Source organism: Diuraphis noxia, unplaced genomic scaffold (assembly GCF_037042655.1).
Source record: "Diuraphis noxia isolate RWA-SAM2 unplaced genomic scaffold, SU_Dnox_SAM2 contig0003, whole genome shotgun sequence".
In the NCBI taxonomy this organism is placed as follows: Eukaryota; Metazoa; Arthropoda; class Insecta; order Hemiptera; family Aphididae; genus Diuraphis; species Diuraphis noxia.
In genome coordinates, this window is record NW_028301713.1 from 55,380,377 (window position 1) to 55,402,665 (window position 22,289).

Consider the following 22,289-nt stretch of genomic DNA (forward strand, 5'->3'; position numbering starts at 1 on the left):
TTTCGATTAACGTGTTTTTTTTTACAAGCAAACAGTGCATTGATAATTTTATAGTGAAAGAGAGAGAGAGAGAGAGAGCTGATACACTTTATTTATCGGTATATAATGTCACGTCCTATGATGATACCGACTTTAAGCCCGAAATTTTTTTTCGGTCTCACAACTAAAGTAAACGGTAACTGTTTATTTCTGAATGAAAATGAAATCGTCTATCCAGCGTCTGGTGTCCTCGTAATCTACAATATTGCCCATCATAAACAAAAATATATTCATCTGGCCGAACCACAGAAAGTCATCACTGCTATGGCCCTCTGCATTAACAAGTATGCACATATTAACTATAATAGGGGTAGAAAACATTTTTAGTAGTTTTCAAATTAAGTTGGCAATGGTTTTTAAATAATATAATACATATATCATTATATAACTTTTATTATTATTATTAGCCATTTTTAAAAAAGTACTGATTATTTTAAAATAATTTTGTATAGCATTTTTGATAAAATTAACCTTAAACGCATTTTTTGACGATTTTTTTTGACGTGCTTTTTCTAAGTTTTTAGAGCATTTTTTACAATTTGTTCATAAAAACATGTCAATGAACAAAAATACTATTGTGGTTAACAAGATACCTTCTTTTGTAAAACTACCAACGATACTAATAATTGATTATATAGCACGACAAGTTTTCGTCGATAACAATTTTATCATAGCCAGGACTTTTCGCTCAAATTATCGACGTTATATAGGTAATGGAAAAATACAAGAATATGGCTGATTGTAGATATTAAAAATTCTCGCAATGGGATGGGGAGGGCGCGTATAGTCTATTCTATAATCAACGCTATTGAACCATGTAGGTATATTGTTATTAAAATGGAATTTATGATTATAAAAAAAATAAAAATATATTTTCCAAGTGACTGAATCACTGAATGTATAAAATATAAATCATAAATCGAAAAAAAATCGAAAAATTAAATGAATATACACATTCACTTACATGTTACATATTATATTATACTTGAAATATTTGTAAATTATAAAATGTTCAGATTAAGTAGTAATAAATTATATTTTTGAACAAATCATGATTTAATTATTTTCTGAAAATAATATATTACACCTATATTGCTTTTTTTAAAGTTAAATTGTTAAATTGGTTAATGTTTTGGTTTCAATGTATTATAATTTTAGAATAGGTTCGGTTATAGTTTATGTGGTACTAGTATGTTAATGATTTTTAAATTTGAGCAGCTCTTTAACACCCAATGGGGTCTGAACACTCTGAAACCTTCAAGGTTCAAAATCTACAATTCCATATATTCTGTTAAAGATTAAGTTAGTGTAATGCGCATAAAATGTATTTTTTAAGCCCGTGTAATAGTGTATATTTAATAAATTGCATGATTCACCTTAATGTATAAAGTATATAGTTTACTAGTTTACTATTAACTTGATAACTTATTACGAAATATGGGAATTTCAGCGGAAATGTAGCTCAAATAATAAGTATTACCTACATCTTTGTATTTAGATTTTGTTTCTGTTTTTATAAGAGTATACTTTATACTTACACATAGTGCTTTATGTCTATAAATTAACAGTCCTTAATATGAGCTTTATGATTCAAAAGTTGGTTGTTCATGAGTTCTGTGACATAAAAGTTTCACTGATTTACTATCCATTACAGTACTTACATATATGTAGTATGACGTATGTATACTTGCATAGGAATACTTTGTGGGACCCCTCTCTCCGGCTTAAGGGACCTACCAAATTCAATAGCCCTCAAAAATCAAAACTATTCGAAGATTTATTAGATTATTTTAACCCCCTAAAAATTCAACCAAATATCCGCCTATGCCTGTGTACCATATAATATTATTGATATGTATATAAAATAAATACAAAATACGAAATACCTATAAAATATCAGTAAGGCTAATCTATAAGAATATACCTAATAGGTATTAGTGTATTAGTGTATTACCTACCTATTCATATTCCTGCATATAAAGGATTTATATTAAATATGTATTAGTTAGGTATATCTAGGGCTATATAGGCATACTGTCATAGAACTGCAAATTACTATACCAATGTACCTAGTTCGTTCCTATTATAGAAAACCGACTAAACCAAATAATAATATCGTTATATTTAATTTTTTTTTAAATTTATAATAAATTATATGTATAACACAGAATAGTAATTATAACTAATTATTAAAATATAATTATAATAAATTCTGAATTTTTATTGTAATTTAGAAACGTTATAGCTGTGGCAGAGAAAGGTGACAATAAGAAACCTACTATTAGTATTTATGACTTGGACTCAATGAAACGAAAAAAACTGTTAACTGTGTTAACGGATTTGAAAACCGATAATTTCATAAATATCAAATTCTCATTTGATGATACTTATTTGGCAGCCCTCACTAATGGACCAGACTTTATGATGTATTACTACAATTGGGAAAATTCAAAAATTGAGAGCTACGTAAAAGCTAGTAACCCTCCAAATGCCGAAGGACCAGTGTTAGACGTATGAACACATAATAGTACCTATATATACATATATAAATAATTTATTAATATATAGACAATTTTAAGCATTGTGCACATAATATATAATATAATATATAGTATGTATAAATACTAGTTAGATTTAAGATTGTTATAAATGTCATTAACGATGTATATAAATTGAAATTATCACAGATGGCCTTAAATCCATCCGACAATACTATATGCTGTTTTGTTGGTAAAGGGCTATTCCGACTAGTGACTATCAGTGATTCTATTTGGCGACAGTACGGTTTTCAAAAAGCTGACAATTTGGATTTTTCCACTGTATGTTGGTTAAATGGTGATAGGTATGTATTGTTCAACATATTGTAAAATTTGTAACTGACATAATTAATGTAGTTGAAAGTTTTGAATGTCCTAACAATTTATAGTAGTGGCATAGCCACGATATTGGGTTAGACGATTAGAAGAAGGAGCAACATTTTTTTTTCAAGATTAAAGTATATTTAGTTAGGCATGGACCAGTTGCGCCTAAGACAAGATTTGTGCTTTAAGATCAGTATACTAATTGCGATCCTTATTTTTACTATGAATATTATATTGATTTTTTGAAAGACAAAAATTATTATTGATTATTGCGGTCAATATTCTATAATTATATCGTGACTTTTATGAAACATCATTATTTCATTATTACCAAAGAGCTAAAACATGCATTTAAGTGAAAGACAAAAGAAAGTTTCTTAAAATCTAAGGCTTAGAGGAAAAGGTAAACTGTTATAAATTCTCAAAGAATTTAAATTTCAAAAAATATCTAAAACAAAAAATGAAACTAGCCTTGAGGTGTATTCACGAATAAAATGTTATTATTATATTTGTAAAAGCTATACTTATTTATCGACCCTATACTATTACAACCTTAACTTTTAGAACTTAATTTTTGACCTTTGATTATTCTCTGATGAATGAAACGGATTTTGTACCTCATTGAACTTTAAAAAAACATTGCCGAAGACCTCCCTAAAAATAATGTATTTTTCATTAAAATCTGTTTCCCCTATATTCTATAAAGTTCATTTAATTAGGCTTATCTTAATTTATTGATCAATGATTAATAATTAATTTACATTGTAGTTTAAATAAGTTACATAGAAGAATATTAAAATATGATGTTTAAAAGATTGTTTATAGTTTATTATTGAATGAAAAAAGTTAGATTGTTGGTCGGAAAGAAAAAACAAAAGTTGGCGCTGGAAGAAAATTTACCACTCTCGCGATGGCTTTCTCAATAGCTTCCAAACATATTTAGTTAATATTTAAAAAGTATAAACCATGTTGGCATATTAATATATTATACAGTGAAATTATTATAAAAGAACAATTACATTTTCTAAGTTAAGAAATCATTTTAGGGAGGATTATTTAAACACCTATAGACTCGGCATAAAATATAACTTTACCTTACATTTATAAATATAAATATTTGTTATAGAACAACGAATATTTTATTTTAAATTTATAACGTTTATAAAAAAAAATTTTGACGAGTCTATTAGAATTATAAAACAAATGTGAGTGTTTAGGTACCTACCAACTTACATCATTCATATAATGTTATTCATCGTATTTCATTCACGTTTATTTTAAGTATTACGTTTATTAACTATTAGTCTATACAAATACATTATTTTAAACAACATAAAATTAAAATACTAATTCCGGCAACATCTTGATTTATTTTGAATGCTTTTAATTCTGATGAATTTGAAATTAGACTGTCATTAAATAATAATATGATTCAGGATTCTATATAGTTATAAGTACCTACCGGAAATTTTTTTTATTCTTTCGTTATCTCGATTTACATTTAAATCCCCTTGAAAATACCATTACACTTAATAGTGTTTAGTTCTTGATGTTTGAAATAAAATTAGTCATTTTTCATTATCTAGAGTATACAAATAATATTTTTAATAATGAGGTATGAACAGAAAATTGTTATGTTAGATAATGGAAAAGAGTGAACGTAAAAATGTAAAATCATCAATAATTTCAATCTTCCACCTAACACATTATCGTAAATTATTATTGAACAGAAAGATAAAATTTTAAATTTCATTTGATCGAATATGAAAAAATAATGATTACTTCTTATTTGGAATCGTTAAAAGATTATTTTAAAATGATTTACTCAGTGCCGAGATAAAAACATACTATTAAATGGAAGAATTTTACTCGAAAAAGCAAACAAATATATACACAACAGCTAGGAAACTCGAAATCTTGAATTTTTACTGTTTCCCTTGAGATTCTATCAGACGAAAATCTACTGTATTTAAAGTTTAGTTGAGCAAAATGGTGGATCGTCTAGGTCCACTAAGATCTACCAAGATGTTCTAAATATATTTTCTAAAAAATCGTTAAAAATAATAATATAATATAATACCAATTGGATATAATATTGTATCAGCCCTGCAGACATAATATGGACCTTGGCCCCTGAGAATTCCTATTGTATACCTTCGTAAAGACTGTAGAAAAAAAACTAATACTACTCAATAGAATAAAATTTAAAGCATACATTTTTATAGTACCTATCTTAAGATTAAAGCTTAAAATTCCTAATCGATCCAAGTACTATAAACCGTGTCACGACTATCATGAAGTAATTTTCAAGTTATTTAAATTTCACTAGTTAATTTCATGCTATGACATTATGAATTCATTTTTTTATACTAGTTTAGGTAGTATAAATGATTTAGATTTATGATCATGTGCATGTGCATGTGTTTATAATATATATAATATAGTATAACTAGCATACAATGATACAAGCTATACAATTATATACCTAATAAAGTAATAAATATAATACATATTAAACTATTATTATTTATTTGTAAAAAAAAAAAAAAAAACACTTTTATAGGATTTTAGCAGGTACTATGGATGGTCGTATAGTTATAGTAGAGAATGGTGAGCTTATAGCTATGTACAACGTTAAAACAATGATAGATTTTGATCCAAAACATAGAATAAAAGCTCCTTTAGACGTAGTTCCGTTGTCAAAAGAAAACAATCAACGAATGGACATACGATGCTGTATTCCTATCAAGATGGGTTTAATATTTGTGTTTGGCGATTCTTGTGTTTATTACTACGAAAAAACTAATCACAGGTTTGTTAAAAAAAAATTGAAAAAATAGATACTATAAGAATTTTAATAACGTTGAATTCTTAACTGTGCAGATACAAAAGACGAAATGAATTTTTAAAGCAACCTGATCCAAATTTAAATGCTTTGGATACCGATAGACCCATGCATAACATAGAGACACTGTCTATAAGTCCAAAAAACCAAAAAATGATTTGTGTTACAAAGAGATCACAGTTGTTTTGGGCACCGTTGGCTGAAATTCCAGATACAAGTGTGGTAATACTTTAGAAATTAAAAATAACATAGTTATGACACAATTCATTATTCAATATATACTATTATACCAAAGTTATATTGCAGAACACGCAGAATATTGTTCACTTTAAGCCTCTTGGTGAAGACTTGCATCATGGTGGTATCTCCAGCTTGTCAACATGTAAATGGAAACCAATATTCATAACTTGCGGCAAGGTCGACCACACCATTAGAGTTTGGAACTATTTGAACTGTTCATTATTACTCTCCCAACAATACCAAGAAGATGTGTTTAGTGTTTCACTACACCCTTCCGGGTTATATTCCGTAGCCGCTTTCACGGGGAAGGTTGAATTTCAGTTGGTCCACACAGAAGGTCTGAAATCATGGAGAGAGTTCGCTGTGACAAGTTGTAACTTGACCGAATTCAGTATGTCTGGTCACATGTTTGCTTTAGCTAACCAATTCGACGTTGATGTGTATTGTTCAGTGAAGTTTGAGAAAAGGTTTACGTACAAAGGACATTCAAATACGGTGTGTGTTAACAATATTACTTACGATTGCATGCATAATAAATTACATGATATGAATAATGCATATATATTATATACGTACAAAATTACTGTAATATTTTTGGTGATATATCATAAAATTAATGATTTATAGATCACGGCTATGGTATGGGCGCCAAACGACATGAAACTAGTCACGTGTGGGGAAGATGGTGCTATTTACGAATTCAATACAAGAACTGGTGAAAGGGACATGGATATCGTACATCCAAAAACGATTTACATGGATTTGGCCATTTCAAACGACACTAATCAGATTTTCCCAGCTGCTCAAGATGGCCGATTCAAAGAAATAAACAATCAATCGGTTAACTTTTTTATGTCAAATAATATAATACATCAGTCGACCCTCGATAATTCGAAGTTAATAGAACTGTTGAAAAACTTCAAATTACTGAGATTTTGAATTGTTCAGTTGTTCAAAATAACTTGAGAGAGCAAAAAAAATTCGAATTACTGAGTTAAAAAAAAAATTTTTAGTTACATATTATTTTTAAATTATAAATTAAACTATATAATAATTATATTATGTACCTACATTGAATCATAATTTTAAAAGATTATTATTTTTTGAACAAATCAGTAATGGTTTTCTGCTTCATTAATCTAGTTTCATTTTTCATAACTTTTTACATTTGGTGAATATACTTCGAATTACCAAGAGTTGAACGGATATCCTTCGAATTTTCACGTGGTAGCAGTGGTCACTTTTCCCAACATTTAATTTCGAATTACCGAGTGTACTTGTACTTAAATGCACTGTTTTTATTTGAATTACTGCGTTATTTTCAAGGGATCAAGCATTTACTTCGAATTACCAAAGGTTTTGAATTATTGAACGTTTGAATTATCGAGAGTCGAGTGTACTTACACGCAATTACTGTAAGGCTATATAGGAACCTAAGTAAAGTATAGAAGCACTGATCTAATCTTTTCTAGAATTTTAATAATCATAGATATTCATTTAGCTATAACAAACTAAAGACAAGAGTAAAATACTTATATAAATAATCAAATCATCGTACAGTTGAAACAAGGCTTAACCATCACATATCTATTACATATTTATGAGTCTTAAAATTTTTCTAGGTGGTCCGTGATATAGACTTGCACCAAGGTCCATTAGATGCGATAGCTTTGTCAAGATCGGATTTAATTCTATTTGTAGCAGGTCAAGATGGTGTTGTATTATCGTTAATGTTACCTATCATGGCTGAAATTAAACACAAAGAGTTTAATATGCATAACAAGAATGTTACAAAGGTTTCCTATAACTATACATTATTATTTTGAAATCTGTACTATCCGATAAACATTTTATAGATGAGTATGACAGTAGATGATTCTTACTTGATCACCTGTTCAACAGATGGGAGTATATGTATATGGGAAATTAAGGATGCTGAAGGCAAAAAGGTTATTTTAAACGACCAATTTGCGTATTCTGACGATATTCTAGTGAACGCTTCGGAGTTAAAGAACAAAATCGAAAATATGTCAGAACTTAAAATGAGAGTGAATGAGTTGGAAAGGGAAAGCAAATATCAAATTAGTCAACTTATAAAATCTAAAGAACAACAGATCAAGGAATTGAATAACAACCATTCGATTGTTATGAAAATATTGGAAAATAAAAATACGGTAGGTAAAACAATAATAGTACGAACTATATTATACATATATAAGTATAGTACCAACAGTTAGTAACTTTTGTCAATAGATACTTAATAACCTATATAGAACAAAAATATTGTCATAACTCAAAGATAATATATTGATATATGATATATTTATATTCAAGGAAATAACTAAAAAACACATGGCTGATAAGAGTAGGTTAGAAATGGAACTAAATCTTTTAAAAGATTCTCATGCTCAAGAGTTGGAAGAATTGGAAGCTAATTATAATGAAAAACTTCTATATGAATATGAAAAATACGAAACACTTCAAAATGAGTTAATTAAAACTAACTTGGAATTGGAAAAGTAATAAATTATAGTAACTTTTGATAATTACAATTGGTCCTTGGTCATCTAAATCATTATATTATATATTCCTTTCATTTATACTAGAAATATGAAAAAATCTGAATTTGAAAAAAACGAAAAATTACAGAAAATAGTGGATCAATTTAAAATAAAACTTAATGAAAAAGATGAAGTTATTGTAAAAGTAAGTCATATAAATATAATTACTTATCTAGTATATTATACGTATGTAAATTGTATGGCAATTCAAATTTCAAAAAATAATAATTAACAATACTTGGTATGAAATATCTACATTATATGGGTAATATGGAATTGGTTCCCTCGGAGTCAAATAAATTGTACGAATTGGTTCTCGATAATAAGGTGATAAAAAATTACTCATCATCATACAGCTGTTCGAATTGGTTCCCATGCATATTTTGTATAAATCGATAATCTTGTATTCTTATGATATTTTATCAGGTTTTACAATGTCCGGAGAAGTTTTTTTATAGAAAATATCTTGTAGATCGCTGAAAACGGAAAATTATTTGTGAAAATATAAAAAAAAAGTTGAATGACTGCTAAATTTTTAACGTGAAATTAGTTTAAAAAATAACTTAAATAAATATATAGTAAATACATAATATTTTTTTCAATACTATTTATTGTAATCAACTAAATAATTAGTTATGAATGTTATGATGATACCATATTATTGATATATACATATATCATGCACTATACAGGGTGATTCTTTTATCAAACAACACTCATTATTTAAAAAAGTATTGACTTTTTCAAAATATTTTTTTACATAGTTTCAAGTTGTTAAAAAACCAACGCTTTTATTAAAAAATTATATTTTTAAATATTTTTTATCCTTATCATTTTTTAAGTTTTTACTTTTTTGAATGACAACATAGTTTTTTAATTTCATATTCCAAAGCAGAATATTTTTCTAAGTATCTTGATTCATAAAAATGTAATTTAGGACGAGTAGTTTATGAGTTATAAGTATTTTAAGTTTAGACAAGCGGAGTAGTGGACAAACATTTTGCGGGGTAACCCCGTACCACTCCACTCCGCCAGACTAAACATTAAATACCTATAACTCATAAACTATTAGCGTTAAAAAAGTCAATACTTTTTGAAAAAATGAGTGTTGTTTGATAAATCAATCACCCTGTACAGCGTAAGACAATTTTTGTTATTTGAATCTAATACAATAATTTTAAAAGTTAATTTAACATAATATACTCATTGCATTATTATTATGAAAGTTAATCGGAAGCAATTTGTGAGTGTTTCTTGAAGAGAATCCAGAAACTATTATTCATTTATTCATGTTATCTGTAAATAATTTGGGAATCAATTCGTAGTCTTCCCATAATATATATGTATAAGTATAATAATTATTAGTAATCATTATTCACTAATTATTATAGTTACGAGTATTTTTACATATTATAGGTAGTTTAATTTTTTTAATAATACAAGCTATTATACTAATTAAACTTAAAAATGATTTTACATAGTTAAAAGAACAGTTGATTAAAGATAAACAAAGTATGTCTGATCTTATGTATAAAGTCGAAGAGGATGCAGATCGGGAATTATTGGAGAAAAAAGCTGACTTTGTGAATAAATTAAGAGAATTGAAAAAAATTAATTTGAATCTTAGAGGCGAACTTGGATCATATAAAATGAAAGCTAAAGCGTGCGTAACTTTTAGGTTAAATTCTGCAGTGCTCGAAATCGACCAGAACAGTGTTCAAGCTTTTAATATTATAGTCTTTACGTCCGCTCTTTTTAGAACTAAAATTATTTAGACTTTAAGAGTTTTGATTTAGTATATTCTATCCACCATGCAATTTTCAAAAAACGACTTAAGTTGAACTATTTACAGGCATATGCAATTTTCAATCATTATTAGTTTTTTTTTTTTAAATGAATATCGATAAAAATGTATTTGTTGAGTAGAAAAACTTGAAAATTTAATTCAAGACACCTAACACATTGTTATAATAGTAGTTGAAAAATATCAAAATTACATTGTCGCAATTTTTTTTTTATAAGCATTTAAAGTTTAAATTTTGACTAAATACGTAAAAATTACGGCAATTTTCAAATTATAATATCTTAGATAGAAATTCATAAGTTTTTATTTTTGAATCTAAGATTTGAAAATTTTAATACAAGGCGCCTAACATAATTTTACAATAGCATTTTAAGCTAGAAATTCATAAACATTTTTCTTTTTAAATTTAAGATTTGAAATTTTTAATAATCTTAAATATATCCTAGACAGATAAACCGTCTCCGCTCAGAACCGTTTTTCGTATATACAATATGATATAAAAATCATTGGATTCAAATTTAATTCCATCCACTACAGTAACCCATCACTTTATGTAACCTACTACACAGCAGAGCGACATCCACGACTTACCCGATTTTTTTTTTGAAGCTTTCTTTATTTTATAATATATTACAAAATTTAAAAATGTATATAAATACTGTTTTATTTTACGGCCGTATTCCGTCATTCGAAAAAAGTTAAGAACCACTGGTGCTGGTGTAGGTATGCCTTACAGTTATTTTTAATGTAAATCGTAACTATGGTTTATGTCTAAAACTGAACTTAAGCTTAAGCTGTGATTTCATGCATTAATATTATGTTGGCCCTCCGTCACTCACTAAATACAGTCCTGGGAAATAATATGTTCACGCATATAGTTAGTTAGAAGTAGGTGGTTCGTTAGACTGATGACACTAATTATGTTTCTTATCAAATTAAAAAAATCACTATATTATGTTAGAAGTTTCGTACTTAGATTTTAATTTAGGTAATAACTAACTTTTAATTTAAGAGGATGTCAGCGCACTATTTGTTTTCTCTGTGTGGCTCACTCGTAACATAGACAAAACGCATATACGCAGAATCATTTTTTTTATATCTCGAAGTAATTTTAGAGTAAAACCTCCCATTACAAAAAAGATAGAAAATAATATTTTTGAGGGAATGACATATCAATTTGTCTAAATATTGTCTCTAAATTATTTAAACATTATTTAAATGTACACTATTTTTTTTGTTTATTTTGAAAGTCGAATACAAAGTCAAATATCAATAAAATATAAAATCAATATGTCATTCCCTCAAAAATATTATTCTTTATCTTTTTTATAATGGAAGGTTTTACTCTAAAATTACTTAAAGACATAGAAAAAATTATTCTTCGTAAATGCGTTTTGTCTATGTTACGCGTGGGTCAGAGAGAGAAAACAAATAGTGCGCTGACATCCTCTGAAGAAATTCAATAATTCTGTTTATACGAAGTCTGAAATCTATTACATAATGTTATTTTAGGTACTTACCTACCTATACTTTATTTATTTTGGCATAATAAATTGAACTGATGAAATATATTTATAACTGTCATAATAAATTATAAAAAGGAGTGATTAGGTAATCTCTCTTCCGTACAATAGATATCGAGGGAATCTGTTCATTGAGTACCTACCTAAGTCAAAACAACCTATAACGTCTTATAAGTCGTGTGTGTTGAATTTGTATTCAATCATTGCTCTTTTTTATAACTACGATTCTGAGCGTTAGTCTGTGTTATTAAGTACGATTTTAAGTATTTGTTATTATTCAAAAAGTATAAGTCGTAGATACTTGAAAATTTTATCAGTTATTTAGATTGGCATTTTCTTTACATTATTTAATTTTCAAAATATTTTGACTTTTTTGAGATATTTATAGACGACTGAAATTTTCAATTTGTCTGAAAATTTTTTTTTAAAGTGTCGATAAAATTTTTTTGGCCCTATCAAAATACTTGAAAATTTAATACAGAGTTCCTCATAAGTTGTTCTTATAGTGAATAAAAAATTATAAGAATTCATAGGCACAATTTTTATTCGCATTTGAAGTACAAATATTGACAAAAATTCGTCAAAACCATGAATATTTTTTTTTTGTCCTTGTCATCACGTTTTGGGGCAGTAAAAATGCTTTGACTTTTAACTTCAGTACCTTGTTAAATTAGAATGTGAATCTAGTTGATACTTTGGAGGATCAAAAGTAAAAAATTCTTAATATTTTTCTAAATAATCGGGATAAACAAACTAAAAATTAACGGAAAAACAGGAAAGTTTACGCACATTCAGTTTTCGACAAAATCGATTTGGATTTTTTATGTAACTTTAAAACAAATGACCATTGATACATGAAATTTTCACCGAATGTTTATATAAGTATATTTTATCCACCATGCAATTTTCAAAAATTTTCGACTTAAGTTGAACTATTCATAGGCATATGCAATTTTCGATCATTATTAGTTTTTTTTAAATTAATATCGATAAAAATTTATTTTTTGGGTAGAAAATCTTGAAAATTTAATACAATAATCTTAACATCTTTTTGCAATAGCAGTTAAAAAATAAAAGAAATTCATAGTCACAATTTTTTTTTATAAGCACTAAAATTTTGAATTTTGACAAAATACGTAAAAATCACAAAAATTCGCAAATTGTTTTAAGCTAGAAATTAATAAAAAAATTTATTTTTAAATCTAAGATTTGAAAATTTAATACAAGGTTCCTTACAAATTTTTCAATTTTTATCACAAAAAAAATGTTCACGGAAATGCAAATTAAATTTTTATAAGCATTTGAATTTCAAATATTGACAAAAATTCGTCAAAACCATGAATATTTGCGAATTATTTTGTAGTTCAAAATTCATAATATTGTTTGTATTTTTATCTAAAGTTATAAAATTCAACACTAAGTTTTCCATAAGTTTTGCTTCAAATAGCTATAGAGAAAATTTGAATCTTCATTATAGGAAAAATGTTTTGAGCGTTTGAGTTTTAAATTTTTATAAAATCGCGTAATGATAACAATTTATCCTCAAACCAGGGATATGTATATCTATGATAATATAAGGCCGGTATTATGAATTATGATAACTACACTAATTGATTAACCATGCCTTATACAAAATGCGTAGTCTTAATTGAAAAATAAAATATTTGTTTAAAAATAGAATATATGACAATATTTAAATATAATATATCCTAGACTGACAAATCATCTCCGTTCAGAATCGTTTTTCGTATACAATGATGCCTATCATTGCATTCAAATCTAACATACCCTAGTCAGAGGTCCACCCCACCACCTAATGTACAGCAGAGCGATACCCACTTTCCCGCTTTTTTTTTTCTTTACGCTTTTGAAAATTAATGAGAATTTTTTACTTTTGACTCTTTAAGTCAGCGACGGATTGTCTAAAATTTGGTCCAGGAAAATACCATGTAACAGACCCATTCAATATATTATAATAAATAATAATCAATAATAATTTTATATTATTTAAATTATTTTTATGGCAACCCAAATTACCAACAAGATTTGCTTTCCTACCAGAAAATGAAAAAAAAGATGATAAAATTGAAAATCGAAGCATTTTTACTGCGTCATAAAGTGATCACATTTATGCCAGTTTTTTTTAACCACCATTATAAAATCAATAAATTCATCACTCAATTCAGAACATAAAATATTAAAACATATTTTAAATAAATGAACTCTTGTGCTTAACCTACTTAGTGCAGTCAAAATAATATCCAAAATCGTAATAGCAAACAACGTAGACATACAGTTAATTATTATCAAAAAATTTACCTAGTCGAAGTACATCGAACCAGAGTTTTAATACGAGGATATGAACTTTCCTGCTATCTCAGTGGGTTAGGTTATCGATGGATCATATGCCCAATGTACCAACTATTTCACTTTCTAAATTTCCTACCAAAAAAGATGCTGAAATAGAAAATTAAAAGTATTTGTTCCACCATAAAATATGATCAAAGAATCTACAATTTAACTAATTAGTGTTGTGATTAATTATTTATAAAAATCTGAATATAAAGATGGCATATACGATCTACTAAATGTCGTACCTATACTAGCTAACTACGATCTACCTATTTTAATTGTTGTTATTGAAGACGTTGCGGTGGCGGGAATTGGTTGATGTCGATGAGCTAACAAAAAACTTATATTTGTACTTTAATTTGAAATGTTGAATACAAAAATAACCAATTGATATTTTAATTTCATAATTAATCCTAATCAAAAAAAAATCCATTTCGAGCACTGAATAGGTACATAAACATAATATTGATAAAATGTATTATTTAATTGTTTTAATGATTTATTTATGCCAAATTATAAATGGTACTAATATATTGTGTCAATATTGATTTAATAGAGCGTCGAAGGAAGCAGAAGATTTAGGTGGTCTAATTGAAAAATACGAAGAGGATATAGCTCAGCTGAAAGTATCAGTCAAAAACGAAGAGCAGACCATCTTGGGTCTTAAAAAGCAAATACAAGTTCGTGACGATATTATAGAGCAAAAAGAATCGCGGATTTTCGAAGAGAAACTTAAAATGAAAGATATAGAAAAACAATTGTTACTGACGAAAGAAAATGTTAGCGAACTAGAACGTACGGTAGAACCGTTAATAATGGAAATACAAGAGAGAAAAAAAACTATTGAAGACGTGAGTTTTTAAAATGTATGTAATTTGCACCATCCCAGAAAGTAAGAAATAAGAAATATAATTTGCACCAACATTAAAATCGATTATAATAAGCTTAAAACATAGGATCATAGGCGCAAACAGACAAATTATTTTGGGGGGACTAAAGCACCTCCTATAATATTTTCTAAAAATTACATATTCTCAGTAGTAATTAATAACTTTTGAACTGAGGGGACCTAGTCCCCCCAAGCCCTCACCTATTTGCACCAATGCATAGGATATTCTATTAATAGAATATTAATGGTTATTTCACTTACATATGAAGTATTTACACTTTGTATGGTTTGTTACTTTTAAATAAATAGGTATTATAAAAAAAAGTGGTTCAATTAACTAACAAATCATGATTAAAAAAATAAAGCATAACTATAAATGTTGAGTCAAACTTCGATATGATTACCAGACAAAGCAGTGGGTTATAATAGTTAGAAATAGTTTAAATAGTTAGAATAGTTAGAAACTCCGAAAAATTATTAGTTTTCTTATTAAAATGACCCCTATTATTCGAATTTTCCCAATGTCCCATCACTACTAAATACTCATTTTGCATTTTGGTGCATAAATTATACTTCCAATTTCTTATTACCTGAGATGGTGCAAATTACGTATCTATATTTTGGCACAAATTACAAACTCCCAGTTTTATTTATATGTACCAACTGCCTGTGTATTTACATATGCGTAGTAATAAATGATGATATTATAAACATTACGTCATTACCTGCAAATTAATAATTACTAATTACTTACCTAATACTTACTGGCTTATGAATACTTAAACACGATACTTCGATAGACAAACATTAGGTACATTATTTTATTTTATTTAACACATATAGCGACGAGTATGGAATGCGTAGGTATGGGTAACAAATTTACAATACAATTAAAATTTTGATGTACCTATAATAATAAAGATAACAATTAACAAGTTCATAATAAATAATAATTATTATTATTACCTATGTAATATCTTTATTATGTATTATATTAACATCAGATATTTACGATGAAAATATGTTATTATGTTAAATCCTACAGTAAATTTTATTAAATCTTAATAATAATTATTGTTGTCATTATGACGGGACGTGAAGGACAGATGGAATCGGAAATGTTAGGTATGACAGCAGTAGTTAAGCAGATGCAATTGCGTATATCCGAACAGCGGGACAGATTGAAGGCGTGTGACCTGGAGCTCAATAAAAAAGAACAGACAATTCGAGAAGTAAACAGAATTGTAAAAAACTTTCAAGTTGATATCCACTCGGCCCGTGAACATTATCAAAATTCGGCAAAACTTAAAGAAGCAGTTAAAGTGAGTTGACTATAGATTGGCATTTTTTCCTGTTTTCGCGTAGAGTTCCGCATAAAAAATTAACATGTCATTCACGAATATCTGCAGTGTGTAACAACTAACAAAATAAGTCAAATGTTTCATTGTAAGCAGGGTTTGGAGCCTGTGACTGTCTAAACATTCCAAGTTGGATTTTTTTTTTTAATCCAGTTTGGTATCAAGAATACCGTTGCCTATAATATATTATTATAAGATTAAGTTAATGTTCATAATTTATATTAATTTGTCACTCACTCAACTGATAATCAGTGACACTTCCGGGTTTATAACTAAATCAGCATTCATAAAAATGATATTGTCTAATCGCTGATCAACCAACAATATAATGAAAACATCTATATAATTTAATTAAAGATGATTTAATAAGCAATTAATTTATTTACAGGATTTATTTATTAAATATGGCAATATAAAAACATTTGAAGTATCTAAAGGCGAAGAGCTTGACACCAGAATGGAGTTTACAAGACAGCGTCAATTTTTAGAACAGTCCATTATCAGCTTAAAAAAAAGTGTGAATGCATGTGCAAAAAAAAATAATTCCCATAAAAAACTTATGGAGGAGAACATGATTCTCATTGATACAATCAATAAGTTAAGACAAGAACTGAAGGCTAACTGTCAGAAATACGACAACTCAAAATCAATTATTAAAATTAAAGAAAGTAAAAACCCAATTACTAAACAAACTAAAAATAACAATCTTCAGGATCCTGTGACAAATTTAGATTTAGTTAAATAATAACATAATCCTTAAAGAGTATAATTTATTGAAACACATTTGAAATAATTTTTTTTTTTGTAAAGCAGTTTTTAGTTGATTTAGTCAGTTAGTAGTAGTTAATACATCATTTACGAATATTTAATTTTAGTCTTTATAAATAATAGAACACAATAGAATATATCTTATAGACTGAACAAAAATCTGTAAGTAGCATAGCTCATAAAACATCTAAGTTTTTTATATTGAAAATTATAATTCATGTCTACAAATATGAAGTTTATTAAATTTGAAAACAAAATTAATTATATTATATTATCTTCTACCAAGTTTTTATTATTTATACAATTTTATACTTTACTTTTGTGACTAGTTTGAATAAAACAATTAGTAATTAGTAATTACTGTATATATACAGGGTGATTGGTGATTCACAAAGCATGTTTACCCCTTTATTTTCTTTAATAATGCAGTTATTCAAAATCTAATTTTTAGAATCTTTTAATATATTCGAAGACCATATTTTCAAATTCATGAGTTTTATGTACCACTTAATAAGGAATGTTCTGTGGCGATACAAACTTTTATTAGGATATTTTTTTTGAGAATTTTGATATATTTAAATCAAAATTCTAATGAGTTTTTTGCAGATATTTAACTTTGTGTTCTAAGGATATAAGGTCCATAATTAAGGTTTATAAGATATGTGATCTATGTTGGATATGAAAATATTAGTCATTAATATTAATCTATCAACATAAATAATTTGTAAAAACGAACTAAGTATCATAAAATACTAGTTCCAATAGTATGTGTATCTTATACTTTTGTAAAGGGATTTTTAAGAATTATTATTCTTAGTACAAACAATTTACTAACTAAGAAACTACTTTTGAATTTTTAATTAGATACATCAAAATTTTTTTTAAATTACATACTACCTAAATATTTTACAGTAAAATAGGGGTTCTCATTTGAAAAACAGAAGTTTGTATCGCCACATGACACTTCTTAAGCAATACAAAAAATCATAAGAATTTGAAAATATGGTCTTTGAGTGTAATTTCTAATTCCAAAAATTAGAATTTGAATAAATTCATAATTAAAGAAAAAATTCAGATGAGCTAGTGGCATATTTAGGGAGGGGATAACCCCCCTCCCGAAAAGTATGGTTGGTACAGGTGTTGATTGTATAACTAATTAGAATTTAAAAGGCCAAAAGGTATAGGGTATGTTGAAATATTAATTTTTTGACCCCTGAAATTAATTTCTATATAAACCACTGGGGTGAGCATGTTTGGTGAATCATCCTGTATATTAATCATCTCTATTCTTTACATTAATGCATTATAATGATCATATATATTTTGATAAGGGTAGATTAATTATGTAATATTTACAATTAGATATGTTTAGTTTGATAAATATTTTGACATAGTTGTGCTGTCCATAACATTAAACTTTTGTCCCAATATAACAAAATTGTACTAATGATCTGTTTAAGTGTTAAGTAATACCTAGTTGAACTATATTATGTGACTATGTGAGTCTAATAAGATTCACAGGTCATAAGAAAAACTCTTCAATTTGTATAATATAAAAAATTAAATACAAAAATAATATTTATCAAATAATACAATATGAATTGAAGAATAATATACATTATTACATTTTACATGGAATAATAGTGGCTGTAAAAGTATTAGAAAAATTTTACAAATATTTGTATACAATTTGATCAATTATTTGTATTTTAATTAAGTTATTAAATGTACAACAGTAAATTTTAAATATAATATACTACTATAATATCCACAAGATACAAACCGAAAAACCCATATAAAAATATTCATCCACCATATTCAGTTCTAGAAAATACTTATTTAAAACATTCAGTACATATTAAAGTAAAAATGGTATAATTGATTTTCTACTTTTCGGGTAGTCAGAGAACTCTTTTTTGTAATTCCTGTGTTTTCCAAGAGCCCATACCGCCATTTGGTAAAATCCAGCTAGAGTGAATAATCCAGCTGAAAAAATTACATAAAATGTATTTTTTATCAACAATCTAATATTAAATGATTACCTGAAAATGAAGAAGTCATTATGGTAAACCCAATCCAACTACCCACCTCATAAGAGTAGTTAGGGCAAGAAACAAAATTAAAAAGAAGTGTAAAAGGATTTATAGTGGGAACAGGGATACGTCTGACTTTAGTACCCGGTGGACGAAGATTTCGCAATGCAATGTGAATGCTTAAGTTTCCTAATTCACAAAACTGTAATATATCATAAAACGATTATTTAATTATTGATTCGACACTACAAATTTAATTTAATTTCAATACTTACAATAAAAGTACCAAGACCAATATAAAATTGAATTGTACATGGTGGAGTATATAATGGATGGTTAACAAAGTATGAAACAAACGCAGTAAAGCCCCAGTAGTATGAACAGTTTTTGAACAGATTCATTATTGGCATTGTGTTATGAGAAAAACGATGTACAAACAATGTTTCAAGCACACGTTTTATATAATGGAATGACCAACAGCAAGCAGCAACTCTAAGAAAACAAATTAAGAATTAGAATTATATGGATAGGAATGAAATTTAAATATTCTCTTGACATTCACCAATTTTTTTAATAATGAAAATAGCCAGGTTCAAATACTTCATTTCAAGTTATTTAAAAACATATTATATGTTATGATGTTATAATCGATGGATTATTATTTATTACTATATTTGGTAACAAAATTATTGTATGATTAATTAATGATCAGTGGCGTGCCCAGGAATTTGATTTGGGGGAGGGGGTGTCATAAATAAAAATGTATTTCAATCATTATTATACAAAAAAAAAATTAGTCACGGCAGAAATTCATCCTTTTAGCTTCTACAGAAAATTCTAAAAAAAGACTCATATATCTATAAAAGAGATATCCCCCCCCCCGAGTATGCCACTGTTAATGATACATTATTGATATCCGATTCAAAACTTCTTTTTACATACAGTATTTTTGGATCACATGTAACTGATAACTGATAAGATTTCAGTAAACTTAAGTCAATTTAATAATTTAAGACTTAAGGCAACAGAAGTAAAAAAATGTATTATCAAGTAAACAAAGAACAAACAATTTAAGAAATAAAATCCTTGCGGGCACTGATACCAGGGGCGTATTTAGATATTTTTTTTTTTTTTTGGGGGGGGGGGCTGTGGTATTTCTCCAACTGAAATTCCCAATTCAGCCTATATGAATTTGAAAATTTACATCTGATAGGACATAATAAACAGACTTCATAAACAATTCCTGGATTTCAGGGGGGGGGCTGAAGCCCCCTCAGCCACCCCCATAAATACGCCGCTGACTGATACCATCATATACCTTCGACATTGTGATAAATCTAACACTACATAGCTATAAAATAACTTGTACAACACTGTTTTACCTTATTTGTTATCTAGCAAATAAATTAATAACTATTTTACACATGAATAATATATTTTAAAAATAATTTAACCTGATAGTTGAAATATTGGCCATACTATTAAAATATAAGGACTTACACAGCAACTTGTGACATTTTTTGACCAGCAGTTGCCCCATAAAACAGACTGGGTCTTACATAAAATATTAAATATACAAATAAAGGTCCAGCATATTCTGCCATAAATACAGTAGACCATCCAATTTGAGGCCCCAAGTCTTTAACATAAAGTTTTGATCCATTTTTTAATCCTAGAAAAAAGTATGTAGCTATTAATACAATTTGTTACTTCATAAACAATTACAGATATTATATTATTATTTAATAAGTAATTATTATCTATTGAATAAAATAATTATTAAGAAGTTTAAATGAATAATTGATTTTCAAAATAAAAGAATACAACTTCATGTTGAGCAGGAAATATAATATTATAAATGTATATTCTCATTTACCAATTCATGAATTAAAAAAATAATAATATTTATTAAGAGCCTTTGTTATGAATTTGTCTTCAATTCCCTGTAGAAGAGATATATACTTATTATAAACTACTTATAATTGTATTAATTAAAATTATTGTTGATTGTAATACCTTATATTATTATTTTTATATTTATGTATATCATTATTTTTGTATTAATGTCAATTATTTATTACATACCTACCTTATTTAATAGCTATGTAAGTAACAGATACTCTACAGTAATTTAATAAACCTAGGCTTCTACAATAGTTTTCTTAGTGAAGCTCAGTATTCTCAAGAGAATTTCACTTAAAATAAAAATTTACATTTAACTTTTCCATACTAACCTAAATCTTTAACTTTGTCAGTATCCTTTAAAGTTTTCCCTCTAGCTTCAAGCCTGATGGATTGTCTGTCTGGATATAAAGCAGATTTTATTTTGCTAATGCTTCTCTTTATATCACTTATTTGAGAAGCATCAGTTACCTGAAAAAATTAAATGTATTTAAATTGTATAAAGATAATATCTCACTAAGCATAACATTAACATACCTTTGACCTATAAATAAACATTTACTTAAACCTGTACATTTCATAAAAAATACACCTAAGAAGTTATCCTTATAAGCAATTTAAAATATGGCTATCATGTCTTGATCATTCTACCAACACAATATATATTTTTTTTCAAGTTACATAATATAAATAATTTTGATTTTTATAATATATGCATCAAATTTTATTTATAAAATTCAGTTAGATAGATGAGGAGTTTTTATTAAATTAATTACTGAAACAAAAATCGAATCAATCAAATTCTTCACGCAATTCAAAAATAATATATTTTAATTTAAACAACAAGCCTACTTTTTGTTGGATCAAACAATGTGTTTTAATATCTAATATAATAAAAACAAATTAATTTTAATATAATATTAGTAGCAAAAAAAATATATTGTTATATATATAGTAATACTGTAATAAATTTAATACTATAACACTACTGCTACAATTATTGTTATTATTATATTATATTTTGACTATTTATAACAAATTTGCTATCCTTATTATTATAAATAAAATTATCTTCTGTTAAATAATGTTAAAAAATGTATTTTTTTAATTTAGA

The 22,289-nt window shown here is 26.8% G+C and overlaps 2 protein-coding genes across 2 annotated transcripts in view; one reads left to right on the forward strand and one right to left on the reverse strand.

Moving 5' to 3' along the window:
* On the forward strand, window positions 1-19,475 carry LOC107170605 (cilia- and flagella-associated protein 57-like). Its single transcript, XM_015520767.2, has 15 exons — window positions 1-323; window positions 2,274-2,550; window positions 2,727-2,881; window positions 5,464-5,712; window positions 5,784-5,967; window positions 6,052-6,480; window positions 6,613-6,825; window positions 7,608-7,781; window positions 7,842-8,159; window positions 8,320-8,504; window positions 8,592-8,691; window positions 10,028-10,209; window positions 14,782-15,076; window positions 16,221-16,436; window positions 16,861-19,475. The coding sequence occupies exons 1-15, from the start codon at window positions 106-108 to the stop codon at window positions 17,215-17,217; spliced, it is 3,552 nt and encodes a 1,183-aa protein (XP_015376253.2). The 5' UTR covers window positions 1-105; the 3' UTR covers window positions 17,218-19,475.
* The window catches only part of Sc2 (trans-2,3-enoyl-CoA reductase Sc2), a 9,285-nt gene continuing 5,914 nt past the window's right edge, over window positions 18,919-22,289 (reverse strand). The window contains exons 3-7 of the mRNA XM_089222459.1: window positions 21,508-21,646; window positions 20,774-20,945; window positions 19,549-19,765; window positions 19,283-19,475; window positions 18,919-19,226 (exon numbers count right to left, since the gene is read on the reverse strand). Coding sequence (XP_089078585.1) covers window positions 19,099-19,226; window positions 19,283-19,475; window positions 19,549-19,765; window positions 20,774-20,945; window positions 21,508-21,646 — 849 coding nt within the window. The 3' untranslated portion in view covers window positions 18,919-19,098. The remainder of the gene's footprint in view (window positions 19,227-19,282; window positions 19,476-19,548; window positions 19,766-20,773; window positions 20,946-21,507; window positions 21,647-22,289) is intronic.